Here is a 19,159-nt window from a genome sequence, read left to right as displayed (position 1 = left end):
CATGTATAAGAACTTGATTCTTTTTTATAGTTGAATAATATTCCATTGTGTGTATGTTTGAGTTTCGTATGTGTGTGTGTGTAACATTTTATTTAACCATTCATTTGTTGAGGGACACTTGTATTGCTTCAATCTTCTGACAATTGTGAAAAATGCTTCCATGAACTTTGGTTGACAAATATCTGGTTGAGTCCCTTCTTTTAATATTTGGAAACATAAGTAGAAGAGAAATATACATGGATCATATGCTAATATCATTCTTAATTTTCTAAGGAAAAACCAATTTTTTTTCCATTCATCCACAAAATTTTACATTCCCCCAACAATGAATGAGTCTTCTTATTCTCCACCTCCCTTCCGATATTTCTTAATTCCCACTTTTAGTAGTAGTTATTATAGTGCATGTAAAATTATAACATATTTTGGTTTTGATTTGCAATACTCTAGTGTCAAATGATTTTAAGCATCTTTTCATGTGCTCTTTGTACATTTGTATGTCTTCTTTGGAGAAATGTTTATTTAAGATTTAAGGTTTTTTTTTTTTGCCATTTTAAAATTGGGTTGTTTGCCTGCATGTTGTTGAATTCTACGATTTCTTTATATATACTGGATATTAAACCTTTAATGAATTTGTTGTTGCCAAACATTTTCTACAATTGTGTGAGTTGTATTTTTAACTTTCATGATGGAATCTTTTGCTGCACATAATTTAAATCATATATGTATATATATATATATTTGTTTTTGTTGCTCATGCTTTTGGTATAATGAGTAAGAAAAAATTTTCTAACACAAATTTTCAAGATGTTTTCCAGTGTTTTCTTCTAGGAGTTTTATAGTTTTGATTCCTACATTTAGTTCTTTGATATGTTAAAATTTTTGTACTAGAAAATTTGTAGATATACAGAAAAATCATCTAAAAAATACAGTGTTCCCATTTACTACACCCTCCCTTTTTAATATTTGCATTAGTGGAAACTTTGTTACAATTGATGAAGATTATAATTGTAGTATTAAGTGTAGTCAAAAGTTTACATTATTTTTTTCAATATAGCATGCTATTACTAACACTTTCAATTAATGTGGTACATTTTTTATAATTCATGAAAAAACATTTTTATAATTCTACATTAACTGTCATCCATCATTTACTACAGGTTTCACTGTGCTGTATAATCCTATGTTTTAATTTTTATTTTAGTAAAATATGTATGACCTAAATTTCCACCTTTTAAACACATTTGCATATATAATTCTGTGATGTTAAATGCACTAATTGCTTCTCAGTGTTTTGTAAAATTTGCCATGTATTTTTTCAATATATCTTTGGATATTCCTTTTGTCTCTTTCTCTTCTCCATATCCTTTTGTGAATCCCGTAATGCATATATTAGTTGATTATTGGTTTACAAGTTCTCTTAGGCTCTGTTCATTTTTTATTTTTCATTTATTTTCCTTTCTATTCTTAGTGTATATCTAGCTAGCAATATGACTGATGTACCCTTATGAGCCAGAAGCTAAAACAAACAAAGCAATGGAAAGAATACCCTTCATAGTCTTTAAAATTGGCTCTTTGTTGGCTAGTACTCTTCCTCAGAGTTTAGCCCCCATATCAAGAGGATTATACTGAGGTAAATGTGAAGTTCAGGGTCCTCTCCATCTTTTCTGAGCCTACTTCTTGTCCTAATTTTGTGTTTGTTAGTGGCCTTAGGAAATTCCTGTCTACAAGAATACAAATGCTCCTTCTACTCCCTCCTAAATTGATTATATAGTTCTCCCATGTGCTCTTTTGCATGACTTAAGGCAGAGAAAACTTCGTGCCAGGCCACTTGCAATTATTTTTTTAACCAATTTTAGATGTCCATAAGTTATTTCTGCCTGCAGGGCAAGTTCTGAGAGCTTGAGACAGAAATGAGTTCACTCATTCAGCTGTCTCCCTGTAGATTGGCACTGAGATACGGCTGCCCCAGGATGTACATGGGGGTAGTTACTCTTCTTCTTCTGGAACAAGGCCACTGAACCACAATGGGAGCAAGGCTGGCTTCAAATCATGGAGTGGTTGGGACAGGTCCCAACAAGGGTGCATGAGATTCTCATACTGTTGCAATGCTGGTTTTTTTTTTTTTTTTATTTCTTTTTGTCTTTTTATTTTTGGCTATTTTTTTGGATTGGCACACATTCTGTTATTCAAACCCCTTAAGTATTTTTCAGCATTTTGAGTAAGATGGCTCTGTAAGTTTTTGCTAGTTGGCCAAAAATTTTCAGGGGGTATAGCCCCCTGAATACACCTCTGTATTGGTTCTTATGTTCTCCTGTATGTTCCTGATTAGGCTACAGAGTTCCAGAAAAGTTGATAGTGAAAGTTGCATGCCAGATTAATCTTTGCTTTAGCCAATGGATGCTTGGGGGCTTTCTTATACTGCCATTTTCAGTGTCAGCACAAGTGTAGTCATATTATTAAAAGATAATATACAATGACCTAGTGGGGCTTCTTTAAGAAATGCAAGATTCATTTAATAGAAAAAACAGTCAATATAATAAACAAGATATTTAAAAAAATATATGGTCATCTCAGTGGATGTTGAAAGCTTTGGCAAAGATCATTCCAATTATGAAAAAAACTTGCAGCAATTTAGGAATAAAAGTAAATATCTTGAATGTGATGATGCACATTAACAAAAAGCTTACACTGAATTAATGGTGGAATACTGCACCAATTCCCTCCTAAATATGGGAACAAGGCAATGATGTCTGCTTTTCCCTTCTATTCAAGAAATTACTAGATGTAGTACTCATGTTTTATATAGAAAAAGAAATAGTGCATAAAGTTTGAAAAGAAAGAATTAAACTGTTTTTATATGCAAATTATATGGTGTGTTTTTAGAAAAGAAAAGAGTAGAACTACTAAGTAAATTTAACTATTTTGCTGGAAAAAGAACGATATATAACAATAAATTATGTTTTCTAACAAAACAAAAAGAAACAATGGAAAATGAAATTAGAAAACACTATTTTCAATTAAATAAAAAAACAAAATATGTAGGAATAAATCTAGCATATCACATGAAGGAATTATTCTTTGAAAATATGCACAAGATTTCAAGAGTTAATATAAAGATACAATAATCAACACAGTGTGGTACTGACATAAAGATAAAAATATACCTCAATGAAATGGAATAGAGTCCAGAAATTCACTTGCATATATATCATCAATTCATTTTCACAAAAAATTGGCTAAAGCAATTATGAAAAATGAAAATATTTTAAACAAAATCCCATTAATAACTGGATATTCATATGGATAAAAATGAACATCAGCTTATAATTAACACCCCACAAATATTATTTGAGATGAGATACAACCATAAAAGTATAAATGAAAAGTAAAAAAATCTTCTTGGAGAAAAATGGAACATATTTTTGCAAACTTGGATTGAACAGAGTCCATAACCAATCTCAGTTTGGAGACACACACACACACACACACACACACACACACACACACACGCACATAGAATAATAGGCACATAAATACCGGTTGCTATGAACAATTTTTCATAGCAATTTGTCAAAAATTTTAGAAAAGTGGAAACCACCCTGAAATCCACCCACCCACATAAGCTGTGAAGCACCAACTCTACCAGGAACATCACCTAGGACAGAAAGAATGGGTTCCAAAGTACAGCAGCTGAAGATTTCAAAATCTGTCCTGAAGGGCAAGCAGATCCAGGGAGACAGGGTGACAATATTAGTCTGTGGTGGGATATAATTTTTAAAAATATCTTAGAAGGTAGATTTTTTAGTACTTGAAAACAGATTCTCAATATGTCAGAGAAAATTTCAACTCAAATTTGAAAATATAGCTTTTTTAAGTTACTAAAAAAACTGTTATTTATTAATTTCATACCCTGGGCCTAATTAAACTTTAAAATAATGGCATGCATTATTAGCCATAATTTGAAGATGTGAAAATTGAAATGAAGAAAAGCTAGGTAACATATTTCAAGGTAAGAGAAAATATATTCATGACTGAACTTATATAAGAGACTGGATCTGTGTTTATCCAAAGGCTTTGTGGTTACTACCAAGCTGTGTTTGCTCATATTTAAGGAATAGTTATATCTGGGGTTATTTACCTGCTGGATGCATTTTAATAGTCTGCTCGAGAAAATTCACCTAACTGATACTGACTATGAAAACATTTAGCTTGGTTGAAGGTGCCTTTGGGAAAATGTAATAGATTGTAGTTTCTTTCCTCCTACCAGAATGGAACCACCTATGCAAATGGTGGGTTTACACAGGTAATTGTTCATTATTCATCAAATGACATGGGGCAGTTCTATTCACAAACTTGTTAACCTTCCCAAGCTCACACTTAAATACCTAATCAAGGCTTTCAATAATATCTTTTGGTTTCAGTTTAAACATTGCTTAATTAAGGAAAGCTTCCTTGAGCATGCCAATGTAGCTGTGTCCCCATTCTATAGACATATGGCACCTTGCCCCTTTTTATTGTACTCATCACTCTTGTCTATTTGCTGTTTTGATAGGTGAGTTTTTGCATCATGAAGACAGAGATACTGTGTGGGCTATAAATGCAGATGAGTGTAACTCTTAGTCCAGCCAACTGCTTTCTTTGTCTTGGGTAAAATACTTAAATTCATAAAGATTCAGTTTCTTCATCTAAAAAAATGGGAATAATAATTGTACCCACCACAAAAAGTGTCACATATATTGTGATTAATATAGGGATGTAGTACTGAATAGCTGTTACTGTCATTGTTATTGTTGAACAAACTGTGCCTGGTCAATTTTTGACATTCAATGAATATTTGTTGTAAAATAGAAACAAAGAATCTATATTCTGACTCCAGCCTGATGATTATCCCAGTCCTGTAGATTATTTCTAGCCCTTATCAAAAATATTATTCACTGGTCAGAGGGACAGTAGAGGGAAGGAATATGCATTTGTTTGCCATTTTGGCAAAGGCTGCTAACATTAATTACTCTTCCCTTGAGAAGCCCAAGGATGAGTCACCCACTTGAACAAAACTGTCCCTGTATAATATGAGAACTAACAGAGTTGAGAAGGAAGATCTGTGAAGATTTCTGATCAGAGCAAATTATAAAAACAATGTCTCTCTCTGACACAGTCAGGAGCTAGACATGGATTTACAGTGAAATGGTGGGAGACAAAGGACAAAATATTTGATTCTTGACTGAGCATGGATACACTGACAAAGGAAGCACTGGCTTCAGCAGATTTCTCATTCAGGGGACCTCTTATCTATACTGATGTCTTGGTAATTGGATTTGCTTTTCTAGCTTTCAAAATGGATAAACTGCTATTAGGGCCCTTATCCAAGATATCAGGAAAAGTTTCATATAAAAATTTTAAAAACTTTGAGATTTCCATGAGTCTGGAGAAGTAGAAATGGATGGTAGAAGCTGATCTTCCTCTTTCTCCAAGACGCAAATTCCTTTTAACTCCTAAATTGGATGAGTCTATTATCTTGGATTGCTTATGATGGGAACAAGTTCACGCTTAGCAAATTCTTTACAGGTAGATGTGCATCAGTATGTAAAAGAAGCACAATATTCTTGGTTTTTGTTTTACTTTGATCTTTCATTTTCCGGAAAAACTTTAACTTTTTACTCACTAAATTAGCACAACCATGGCTCTGATGGCACACACACTGGATGAAAAATCAACAATCTTTATTAAAGATTTTATTAGTCTGGTAAAAATCAGTAAGAAGACAAATCCATTGTTTATACTTTGTTATCAATTTGTCCAAAAATAACCTCTTTAACCTGCTAGTGTGTTAAACAAGCTATGACATTTATTTTTCAGTATTTTTTCCTGATATTGATAATTGATCACAATTAATTTGAGTTGCACAAAATGTTTTTATTTCAAATGCAGCACTTGTTCAAAATATTACAAGATGCCTACTTCTTTAAAAGTGAGTTTTTCTTTGCTGTTTATGTCCATCTTTCTCCTCTTTTTCATCCCTGTCTTTCTCTCTCCCATAATTTGTTTTACATTTTCTCTTATGAAGCAATTGTTTTTTGGTAACTAACATTTTCTGCACCCAAGATACGAAATCAAATGGGTCTTAAGTCCAGTGCTGCATCACGTTCTCCCAAATATTTATTTAACTGGTGAACTACTCTTTCAGTTTTGAAAAAATATACTAAATTTTAAGAGACAAATTTAGAAGAAATATTCATTGAGTGAATTAATGAACACAACAAATAGAAAATGGAAAAGCCCACCAGAAACAATCTTTGTTATGTATTGTTTCAGTAACTGACTTTTTTTTTAAAAAAAAATTGACATTCTTTTTAACTTTTTTGTAACCATAGTTCTCCCATTTCTCCTCCCTTTTTCAGCTTAAGTTTTCAGAATTTATGACTTTTGAAGATACTGAAAGATAGTTTTCTGTTTTCTGTAGTGGAATTCACAGGAGAAAACTAAAATCATATAAAAATAATAGAAAGTTTTAATCTTCACTACAGTGCTGTATAGGGATAATTATTAATTGTTTAGTTGATGCAGAAACTATGCATGAATAGATAAAATGAATTAATATTACACAGTGAATAAAGGATAGCTCTACTCTAGAATTCTAAACCGTGTCTTTGGATTCAGTGCCCAGTACTTTCTGTGTTTTCCCATGAATTTCTCTCTCTTCCCCACCCCCACCCCCAGTATTTTCTCCTTTGCCTTTTTCCTTCTCCCTCTCTCAGTAAATTCTTAATGAGTGTTTAAACTTGACTGCCACTGTGAATACAAGAATGGCTAAGACTACAAGGATAGTAAGGTAAGATATTTGTCCTCAAGGATTCATGCTCTTGGACACAGAGAGATGAATGTGAGACAATGTGGCAAGAGCAGTAATGACAATCACCAGAATCTCTGAGATAGGGAGGATGTAGCAGCACAACCTTTCAGTCTTGAGAAGTGGAGATGTTTCCAGGCAGAGAACACAAGAAAAGTGATGACTCATGAGGTAAATAGCCTGAAACAATCTCTGTATATTTTTGACTTTTTTGTATGACAAATCAGAATGATTTTGACTTTTCCTTTGTTAAGTATGTCCAGCCAATTTTGGATAAATACATGCACCTTTGTGTATATGAGACTGTACTGAATAAATGATCACATAATAGGCTGACTCTTGAAACATGGGGCACAGCATTTTTTTCCAAAATTAAAAGTCATACATCTCTTTTCTTGTAGAAAATGTTTTAAAATCAGGAAATTATTGAAAACAAAATAGACATCATCTCTAGTGTCACATGTTACATGTGAAAATTAAAAAGTTAATATAATTCTTTACTTGACTTTGAACCAGGTAAAACTAGGAAAGCTAAGGCACTCCATGGATAGTCATAAGTGAAAGTGCCACTGAGGATAAATTGATTTTAATTTTTTTTCAGGTTAATCTCCTGGCACTTGAGTTGAATGGATGGAGAGGATGAATAATGTGACAGAATTCATCCTCCTGGGTCTGACCCAGAATGTGCAGCTTCAGAAATTTTCATTTGCTGTGTTTTTAATTGTCTACTTGGTCACCATGGCAGGCAACCTGCTCATCATCATCACCATCAGTGCTAGCAGGTCTCTGGAGTCACCCATGTACTTCTTCTTGTCATATTTATCTTTTATAGATGGCTGTTTTTCTTCCTGCAGTATCCCCAAGATGCTAGCTAACACCCTGTCTGTGAGGAAAACCATATCTTTCAGGGGGTGCATGACCCAAATCTTTGCTGAGCATCTTTTAGGTGGAGCTGAGATCATCCTGCTCACGGTGATGTCCTATGACCGCTATGTGGCCATCTCCAAACCCCTGCACTACACAAGCATCATGAGCAGAAAGGTGTGTGGCCTCCTCTTGGGAGTGGTCTGGGCTGGAGGCTTTCTCCACTCAATTATTCAGATCCTCTTCACAGTCTGGCTGCCCTTCTGTGGCCCAAATGTCATAGACCACTTCATGTGTGACCTGATCCCTGTGTTAAAACTCGTCTGCATGGATACCCATATCTTTGGTCTCTTTGTTGCTGCCAACAGTGGGTTCATCTGCCTGTTCAACTTCTTCCTTTTGCTGATTTCTTATGTGTCCATCCTGTGTGCTTTGAAATCTCACAGCTTGGAGGGAAGACGCAAAGCCCTGTCCACCTGTGTCTCTCACATCACTGTGGTCATCTTATTCTTTGTACCCTGTACATTTGTGTATCTTCGTCCAGTGACCATTCTCCCAATTGACAAAGCTGTGATTGTGTTTTCTACCATGATAACTCCCATGTTAAACCCCTTGATCTACACTCTCAGAAATGCAGAGGTGAAAAATGCTATGAAGAGACTATGGGTAAAAAAGGTGATTTCAAGTGAGATGTAATCAAGACAATATAAAAAGTGACTTTATCCTTTAAATGGTAAAGGGAACAGAAGATTATTCTTGGGGTTTCAAAACCAAGTGAACACTATTTGTTAGTAGTAGTTTGATGATGGCCATTGAAAAAAAGATCAGACAGGTGATTATTTATCATTATAAGAATATCTCTTTTAGATTTACTTATTGCCACTTTGGCTGCCAATCATAAATGTACTCTTAGCATCAGATATGTTTTTATCATACAGATACGTAAGACACAGCTCCAGAGACTCCAGTTACTAGGGCTATTTTTGTTTGCTATATTTGCGTTTTAAACAATTAGCTTTATGTCTCTGAAGCAGGCAATATTTCCACACATTTTGAGTAACAGTGAAATAGACTGTGTCCAAATATTCAGCCTATTTTGAAGTCATTGTATTAATGCATTTCTTGACAAGTATCCTTCATAGCAGAAACTATGAGGTCCATGAAACTCCCAAATCTTCATATATCATGTAATACAAGCTTACTATCCTTGCCATTGCCAACCAAAATAAAATATTGTGGATGAATAGGAAAGCTCTTAGCTTTTTTTTTTTTTGCCTTTCTTCTCTTACTGTACTTTCTATTCTTCAGCCACTTCTGGTCTGATGCCCTCTTTGTCTTTTTCTGTCTCCCAAAGAAGGTTTTGCAGTTATTCCTTCTGCATTATTTGGACTAAATCTCTATTGTTATCCTATCTAGTCTTTCACATTGAGAGCCTTATGTTCAGTTTCACTGTGTGTGGTGATATTATTTACATCAATTTATACGTATTATTAATCTTAATCTGCATTCCTGTTGCGATGAACCCATTGCAAATAGAACTTCTTGAAGATGTTATCTTAGCTAATGTATGGTCCAACTGAAAGAGAGTGGATGTTTCCTGATTATTGGAGTCCTAATAAAGAGTTAGAAGGTGCAAGTCAGGAAAAAAAAAAGAGCACAAGAAAGGACAGGAAATAGCCATGTGATGGAACATCCAAGAAATTCCAGGGATCACCTTTATTCAACAACAAACTGGTAAACTCTTCAGGAAGAAAACAAACCTCACTGATATCTTGTTTTGCACTTTCGGCCTTGGAAACCAAGAACCAAACAGTACTTTTCCTTTAAGTCAACCTATTTGTGGTATTTGTGATAACAAATTGGGCAATCTAAGACAGTGTGTCAATGACATATTATATTTTATGTTTTTTATGGACATTTTGTAGAAATAGATTATAGGTTTTAGCATAGGGTCTGAGAGAGAAAGTTCAAAGTTCAGATCTTGGTTTTACCATTGATAGTGTGAACTTTGGCAAAATACAACATATTTAAGTTGTAGCTAAAGGGAAATGACAGAGGCATATTCAGGATCAAATACAAAAATCTCTTTGGAGTTCTTAGAACTTCTACACGCTAAATAAATATTAGCCGTAGTAAACATTTTATATTAACAATGTCTCAGAAAATATAACACAGCTACTCATCAGGCCCTGAGCACTACCTCATTTTCTTTATTTTTTTTTTAACTTTAGAAGAGATGACACATAATTGCTCTGCCCTTGTTGTGAACAAATACTATGCTGAGATCTGATTGCCCTTGGAGGAATAATTGAGTTCTTGTATAGTCCCCAAACTCATCAACTTTTCCTGAATGTCTTTTGATTTTTCAAACTGCATTAGTCCTGGTTACTCAAAGATGTTTTAGTTTCCCAGGCTGCTCAAGGGATATACCATGAAAAGGATTGGCTTAAAAATGGGCGTTTTTCAGCTTACAGTTTTGAGGCAATGTGAATGTCCAAATCAGTGCATTGGCAAGGCGACACTTTCTCCCCAACACTGTGCTCTTCTGGGGTTGGATGCTGGTGACAACTAACCTTAGTTTGTCACTTGACAAGGAATATGGTAGAATCTCTCCCTTCTCTTCTGGGTTTCATTGATTTCAGCTTCTTGCTTCCATGGCTTTCTCTCTCTCTCTCTGTTCATTCTGTTTATAGTGGTCTCCAGAAACAGGATTAAGACTCATTGTGACTGAGGTAAGTCACATCTTAACTGAAGTGGCTTTATCAAAAGATTCTTCTAACAATTAGATTATATCCACAGATATAAGTTAGATCTTTTTCAAAATGTTTTTTTTTTTTTTTTCTGGGGTAAATACAGTTTAAAGCCACCACGTAAGACCTTGGAGCTGATCTATTGGTGGATCTCAATTCCTCCTGCCAAACTCTGTTTAAAGTATCAAAGGATCATCTTCCAGGAGCGTGAGGTCAACACTGCAAGTATGAAGAATATAAGCAGACCTAAAATAAAAGACATATTTATTCAGAGGAGGTAGCATGGTGCAGTGTTTATGACCTGAATCTGGAATGTGATTTCCGGGATTTGAAAAACCTGGCAAGTTTTTCCTTCATCTGTGAAATGAATAATAGTAACAACCTCATGAAATTATTGGGCTAGTAATATGAGTCAATACATGTTAAGTACTTATAACACTACCTGGCCCAGGGTAAACATTTTATATGTGTTTTTAAAAGGAATAAACATTGGGCAGATTCAGGCTTATATTTCCTCTAGAACTAACAGAAGCCTTATTCTGCACATCAGGACCTCTGTGGGTCTCTTCCTGGTCCATGTCTCCTTAGTGTAAAGGTGCCTTCTTGAATTACCAACCCTATGTGACATCATATTTTCTTTTCAGGCATTGACATTATTGACCTCTAGAGATATTATTCTGCCTTTGGAAGTCCTGTAGGCAGCCAACTTTAAGATGATGTGCAAGAATTTGTGGTTCTGAAGTCAATACAATTGTGATTGAATTCCATCCCCCCAGTTTATATAACTCAGCATGCATTTCACATCGTCTCAGTCTTTTCTGAAGTTTTAGTTCATATGTAAAATGAAATGATTTTATTTATTTCCTAGAATTCTCCTAAGGATTAGATGAGGTAATGAGTGCAAAATATCTAGGGGAGTGCCTCAAATCCAGTAGGTGCTTAATAAATGTCAAGTTTGCTGCCTTCCTCGTATCTTCATTAGTGTCACATTTCTACCTGATGTTTTAAAACTGATTTAATTTTATTACATCACTGAAATAGATATTATATTAAGAGGCCATATGAACATTATATATTTCTCAGGATGTTTGTAATTATCAATCCAAAAAATGTATTTTAAAAGTCTGTCTCCCAAATAAAATTAGGCTTACGAAATCCCCCATATTTAATGAATTTTAAGTGACATTTAGGAGAGCTGTACTATGAAAGTATACAAATAAACTGAAAGTTATTATTTATTTACTACAATGTGACAGGCTCTACCTTATGAAGGCATTTTTTTGTTTAGTTATCATAGAGTCTTAGGAGGTATATACCTGGTATTCCTGCTTTCCCAAAGAGTTAACTAGGTTTAGATTATTTAAATAAGTTATCCAAAGTCACAAGTTGGTGAATACATGAAGTAGTATTTGAACCCATATATTCTGCCTCCAGGGCCTACATATTTGAATACTTTCTAAAGGAGAGAGATAGACATTAAATAAGAAACATAAAAAAAAATCAACATAAATGCTGTATGAAAAGTGCTAAAAAGGCAGTGAAGCAAGTGATGTGCTAGAGAGTGTCTCAGGCTGGCAGTGGGCCACTTTAGGCTGGTGTCTTGGATGACCCAAGAATGAGAGTTTACAGTAGTTCTCTATCCATGTCCAGCAAAGAGGAATGAAGAGCTAAAAGGACATGAACAAAACTCTTAGGGAGCTGATTACTGTGATGAGAGGGGAATTTTATTTGACCTGGATATGGCTTATTGTATGTTCTCTTCTATTCTGAGTTGAAGATCATCAACAAGCTTAAGTTTACTATTAATAATTAGCACACATAAATTTAGGATGAATAGAAATAAAACTAATGAACTGAAACAACCTGCCTCACCTAAACTATTTTGTGTATTCCTTCTGGCAATTTCTCTCTTTAGTGAACTCTTTGGAGAAGCTCAGAGCATTGAGCTCTACTTTGCTTCTTCATATCTTACCTTTCTTTAAACATGATATATTTTCCCATGTAAATGCCATTGCATTCACTTACAGAAGGTGTATTAAGTAGATTGGTAGAAGGAAATTGATACGTTTAACTAGAATTACATAAATCTGAAGTGGTTTTTTCATGGTCTATAAGACACTGTATAATTGATCCCCAATCAAACATTCATCACATGTGGTCCCACTCTCCCACATTCATTTTGCCACCATGACGGTGGCCTCATTCTCACCTTTACACTTTATTCAAGCTCTTCTTGCTTCTTGAAATGCAGCTTATCTAGATTTTCAAATTGGTGACTTGTCATCACCAGTAAATAAACAGTTCAAATTCCTCACCCTCTCTCCTCTTAGAGAGAATTTCTTTTACCATTCACTGTAAACATATCATCTATCTCCTTCAATTATTTTCAATTACATGGCATTTTTGCAAACTGATTTATCTGATTTATTTGTCTCCTCCAAACTATAACATATTCCATGAAAGGGGAAGTAATGCCTGTTTCATTAACTACTGCATCAGCAGCATTTACAACAAAGCTTGTCACAGAATAAGCACTTAATAAGCAGTCCCTGAGTAAATGGCCACTATCTTCACGTATTTTCTGAAGATTAACTGCATTTGTTAAAAAGACACTTGTCAACTGGAGTGCTTTTGAAAGTGATGACATTCCAATTTTGGTGATAAATTGAAATGCAGAAATTAAGGTCAGTTTGATATAGCAACCATTGTTATTAGGTGAAGACACAGAATCATCTCCAGTTGGTTTAATTTGAAGGGATGTATTATATGCAATTAAGTAGTTTAAAGGATCTTCGGAAGGGCTAGAGTCATGAAGTTTGGGTTCAGACGATAGCAACTGCATGTAGTAGCACCCCTGCACAAGATATGACCTACTAAAGGAACTGCTGCTGCTGTGCCACCAAGGCTTTGCAGCCACTGCCAACAGGAAAGCTACTATTACTTTCCCTGACTTGTCTGTTGAGCCTCATGAGCACCAAGCTTCATGTGAACTAATTTCCAACACAGAGGCTTACACAGATACACCTGTTCAGCATAACTTATGTTACATATCTGTACCCAACAGGCAAGGGGAACTGGCATATGTAGTTCTTTGGATTTTATATTGGGAGAGTGGATTACACTTTAGGAAATTAGAAAAATTTGCAAAAGGGCCACTACTAGACTCCACTGATATTCACTACAGTTGTTGATTAGAGCTCAAATATTGGATTTCATTTTCTCCCATAGATCATTGTGTATTTCTAAAAGAAAAAAAAAAAACTTAAAAATTTTCTTTTTTCTGCTTGCTCTACACATAGGAAAAAATGCTGACATAAAAGCTCCCAAGGAAATTAGAAAGCAGGAAATAGAGCTTTGATACCATAGTGTTTGTGGTGGTTTGAAGCCATATGTACTCTAGAAAACCATGTTCTCAATCTTAATCCACTGCTGTGGGTCATAAGTTCAGAATGGGATGCACAGACTCTGAAAACCAAGGTGCAGAAAAAGTCTATTGAGCTAAGTGGCATGCATAGGGAGCAGAATTAAAGAAAGTTAGTGCTCAAGGGACTGGGTTTGAGAAGGCAGATCTTAAGGGGAGGATGTGAGGGGATGGAGAGGGGCAAGGAAGACTTGAGTTGCAAGGGAAGTGTGGGCTTCATGAGCTGTGAAGTGGTCATGGGTTGTCTGGAGAAGAGTATTTTTGGGTTATATTAATTCACAACCCTCATAAGCAGGACTTCTCTGCAAAGCTGTGGCTGTCATTTGAAGATAAGCAGACTTGCTGGCATAAGCTTGACTTTTATTTATAGTCCTTTTCTACCGGAAGCAGAGGTTTCTATCAATACCACAAGGGATCTTTGGCATTGCACCCTGCTTCAATTGCTTTTTGTTTCTTCTTTGTAGATTACTGAGTAAAAACAGGAGTGTAAGCCAATTAAGATGATTAGTAAAGCTATTTGCCATTCTAACTACACACTGTGAACCCATTGTAAGTAGGAGATAGGACCTTTTGATGAGGTTACTTCAGTGAAGTTGTGTCTTATCTCAGTCATGATGATTCTAAACCTTATTACTGGAGTCCTTCATAAGGAGAATGAAATTCAGACAGATAGAAAGAAACCAACAAGAAGTAAGAAGCTGAAGGTCAATGAAATCTGGAAAAGTAGGGAGAGGTCATGGGAGGCTGCCATGTTAATGACATGTGACAGAGGGCCACAGTACCAAGGATTGCAAACAGCAAGTCCCAGAACACCAATTTTTGGGAAGAAAATATTACTTTGATGACTTCTTGATTTGGACAATTCCTAACCTCAAAATCATGAGACAATAATTTCCCATTGTTAAGCCCACCCACTTCATGGTATTTGCTGGCAGCCAGAAAACTTAAACAGTTTTTGATACTGAGAGGGTAGTGTGCTGTTTTTGCAAATACTGAAACATTTTGAAATAACTTTGTTATTGGGTAATTGTAGAAGCTGTAAGAATTGAGGGGTGCTTGATAGGAAATGCCTACATTGCTTTGAAAAGAGCCTTGCCAGAAATATGGAAGCTACAGGTACTTCCAGTGAGGCCTTAAAAGGAAATAAGGAATATGTTATTGGAAACTGGAGGAAAGGTAATCCTTATTTCAAAGTTGAAGAGAACTTTGCTAAATGAATTTCTGATGATGGATGGAAGGCAGAACTTGAAAGTGATATACTTGGATATTCAACTGAAGAGATTTCCAAGCAAAGTGTGGAAAATATAGCCCATTTCCTCCATACTGCTTACAGTTAAATGAGAGAAGAAAGAGATATGCTGAAAATTTAACTCTTAAGCACATAGAAACCATAAATTAACAGTTTTGAATATTCAGAGCCTATTCAGATAACATGCTCTGAGGTTAGGGCCAGTAGCGGCTCCAACAGGAACCTCCCTGCAGTTCCAGAAAGTGAATCCCCAGAGAATAAGTGTTTCAGTTTGCTAAAGCTGCCATTATGCAAAATACTAGAAATGGATTGGCTTCTATAAAGGGAATTTATTAGGTTGCAAATTTACAGTTCTGAAGCCATAAATGTGTCCAAACTAAGGTGCCAACAAGAGGATACCTTCACTGAAGAAAGGCTGATGCCATCCTGAACAGTTCTGTAGCTGGGAAGGCACCTGGCTGGCATCTGCTGGTCCTTTGCTCCCAGGTTCTGGTTTCAAAATGGATTTCTCCAAAATGACTCTGGGCTTCAATCTCTCTTAGCTTCTCTCTCTCAGTTCTTGAGCATCCTTGCTTGGGCTTCTGTCTCTTTTAGCTTCTTTTTCTCAGCTCTTAGGCATCCTTGCTTGTTTTTTCAGGGCATTGTTCTCTAAGCACCTGGGGGTTCTCTCTTTGCTTCTCTAGAACAAACTCTGGTCATCATCTCTGAGCTTAGCATCTCCAAATGTCTTTCTGTCTGTGTCTCCAAGCATGTGGGTCTTGATTAGTCCAGTAAACTTAACAAGACCCTCCTTTAATGGCATGGTCACATCTCTATGGAAACAACCCAATCAAAAGATTCTACTCGTAGTAAGTCTACAGCCAAAAGATTGGCTATTGTGGGGGACATAATAGATTCAAACCAGGACAATAAGTCTCCATGTGAAGGTTTAACATAACATGGAACCAGTCAGCCATTTAGAGGGAAATTAGGATTGAAAATGTTGTTATGCAGCAAAGATCTGTGGAAATTTCTAATGCCTGATGGCTTGGACCCCTGTTTACTGCAGGCAAGCAAGGGTTTTTGCTAAATTTGTATGAATGGAAAGGCTCACATCATGGACTAAAAGGGGCATAGAAGGGATAAATCAAAGAAAGAATGACTTTGAGGGCTGAACCATGGAAGAAAAGGTTTGGATCAAAGGGATTTCTCAGGCCAAGAGAGTGGACTCATGAATGGAAGGGGCAGGTTAACCCCTGTATTTGGAAGGGACAGTCCATCTGCCCTGGCAGTAGCAGAGGGTAGGCATTATGCCTCATTTTTCAGGAAAAGTGTGGCTACCTCATTGCTCAGTGATGTTGGGGTCCCTGTTGTTCACAGTGAGTCTAGTCCACCACAATACTCAGAGAGGCTGGAGCCTCCACTCCAGTGTCCTGGGAGATCAAGGTCATTGCATAAATGCTTAGAAGGGGTGGAACTGCCACTCCATCAGGCCTGGAGGACAAAATATCAGTTCAAAGATGACTCTCAGACATGGAAATATGATGGAATTTGCCCTGCTGGGTTTCAGAATTGTTTGGGAACTGTGACCCCTGTTTCCTTTCCAATTTCTCCCTATTAGATTGTGACTGTCTATCCCATGCCTGTCCCTCCATTGTATGTTGGAACCAGATAACTTGTTTTCTAGATTTCACAGTTCCACAGACAAAGCAGAATTGTGCCCCAGGACAGGCCATATCCATAACAGATTTTGATAACATTTTGCATTTAGCATTGGTACTAAAATGCCTTAAGGCTTTTAGGAGGAGGTGAGGCAATGAATATATTTTGCACTTAGAAAGAACATGTATTTTGGGGGTCCTAAGGTAGAGTGTGGTGATTTGAAGCTTTATGTACCCCAGAAAAAATGCTCTCAAACTTAATCCATTCCTTTGGGTGTGAACCCATTGTAAGTAGTACCTTTTGGTGAGGTTACTTCAGCTAAGGCGAGACTCAATCAGGATGGGTCTTAATCCTATTACTAGTGTCCTTTATATGGAGAATGAAATTCAGACAAATGGAAACAAGAAGCTTTGGTTCACCTGAACCTGGAAGAGCAGAGAGAGACCAGAAGAGAGCTCCATGTGCATCAAAGTGTGAAAGAGGAGCCCTTTCAACAGCCAGCCTCAGAATGTCAGTCTTCAGGAACTAAGTATCACCTTGGTGATGCCTTGATATTGGACTTCTCCTAACCTCAGAACCATGAGCCAATTAATTCCTGTTATTTACGTCAACTCACTGTGTTATATTTGCTTTGACAGCCAGAAAACTAAAACACTGTTATATTCATATTTCCATTTATTGTTTGCTGACTACCTGCTGTGCAAGACATTGTGCTTAGTGCTGAAGTAGAAAGGCAAGTGAATATTATAGTCCTCAACCGTCGGCCTCTAGCACAATATAACACGTATTTACATAGCAATTCTTAAGTAAGTCTTCTATCTTATTTTTGACATATTTTATTAGATGGAATTCATTAATTACAAAAATATGTGTCCAGTTTAATTTATTCTCACTTTAAATGAATTTTAAATAACAATCAAATTCCTTACCAAGGTCTATAATGTCCTCATGATTTGTTCCCTGTTAATCTTTTCACCCTCGTTGCGTCCTATTTGCTCTCCTTATTTATACTCCAGACCCAGTGAATTTTGGTGTCTTGAACTTGGTGAACTCTTCTCAGTGTTTGTTGTTCCACATGTAACAGCATTTCCCATAGTAACAACTTATATTTCTTTGGATCTCAGTTGCAATGTCAACTTTTAAAATGGGCTTCTGGACCAAAATGAGAATTGTAACAGAATAATTAGGGAAGTTACCAAGAAAACAAGTTCTTTATTCTTTGTTGTTGAAAAAAGTATCACTTTATACATCCTGAGTCTTTTCAAGGAATTCCCTTTCCTTTCTCTTTTGTTTCAGTCAATTCTCACTTCTCCTTAAACTAGCTTAAAACATTGCTTCTTCTAGGTAGACTACTCTGATCACAGATTGATTTAAATGTTACTATAATTAGCAGCTTTAGGATCACATGAATACAATTTGAAATAGCTCTTATTATATTGTTTTGTATTTGTGTGACTTATCAAATCACTGAGGGTGGGGAACTATCATATACAACTTGTTAATCCTCATATCCATGAGAGATTGATAGACACAGAGGCCCCAAACACATGTTTTGATTGAATAAATAAATAAGACATTAAGCTTACAGTACATTTAAAATATTTTCATCGCTTTATAGATAAACCATTTCTAAGATCTGATAGAAACACTAATTAAAGAATAGATGGAACCAAGGAACAGTGTGATATATTACATACTTCTGGGTCTCACACAGAATCCAAAGGAAGAGAAAATACTTTCTGTTATGTTCTTATTCTTCTACATTTTGACCATGGTGGGAAACTTCTCATTTTCATGATTGCAACTGTCAGTAAGACCCTTGGTTCTCCTATGTACTTCTTTCTTGCTAGCTTATCCTTTATGGATGTCATTTATTCCTCATCCATTTTCCCCAAAATGATTTCAGGCTAATTCTTTGGAAAAAAGACCATATCCTTCCAGGATTGTAGGATCCAGCATTTTACTGGGTTCTTCTCTGGTGGATCAGAGGTCTTTCTTCTGTTGGTGAAGGCATATGACAATTATGCAACCATCTGTAAGCCTTCACGTTATTTGATTTTCATAAGGCAATGGTGTGTGTTGTTCTGCTAATAGTGTCCTGAACTGGGGGATTTCTGTACTCAGTAATTTAACTTATCTCACCTCATGTACTTCCATTCTGTGATCATTTTACCTGTGACGTGTACCCTTCATTGTAACTTGTCTACTGATTCCTATGTTTGTTGGTCTCCTGGTGGTGGGAAATGGAGGACTGACCTGCAGGATTATATTGCTGCTCTTACTCATCTCTTATGGTGTCATTTTGCATTCCCTAAAGAACCTTGATCAGGAAAGGAGAAGGAAATCCCTTTCCTCCTTTGGTTCCCACATCAACGTAGTTCTCTTCT

General features: G+C 36.0%; 2 protein-coding genes across 2 annotated transcripts in view; one reads left to right on the top strand and one right to left on the bottom strand.

Moving 5' to 3' along the window:
* LOC119536857 (olfactory receptor 4C13-like) overlaps positions 1-19,159 on the bottom strand; it is a 137,153-nt gene that overhangs the window by 65,403 nt on the left and 52,591 nt on the right. The window lies entirely within an intron of this gene.
* LOC119535997 (olfactory receptor 4C12-like) lies at positions 7,478-8,407 on the top strand. The gene has a single exon (XM_037838435.1). The coding sequence runs from the start codon at positions 7,478-7,480 to the stop codon at positions 8,405-8,407; it is 930 nt and encodes a 309-aa protein (XP_037694363.1).

This window comes from Choloepus didactylus, chromosome 6 (assembly GCF_015220235.1).
Source record: "Choloepus didactylus isolate mChoDid1 chromosome 6, mChoDid1.pri, whole genome shotgun sequence".
NCBI classification, from domain to species: Eukaryota; Metazoa; Chordata; class Mammalia; order Pilosa; family Megalonychidae; genus Choloepus; species Choloepus didactylus.
The sequence above is the reverse complement of the archived record's forward strand: the minus strand, read 5'-3'. Positions and strand labels throughout refer to the sequence as shown.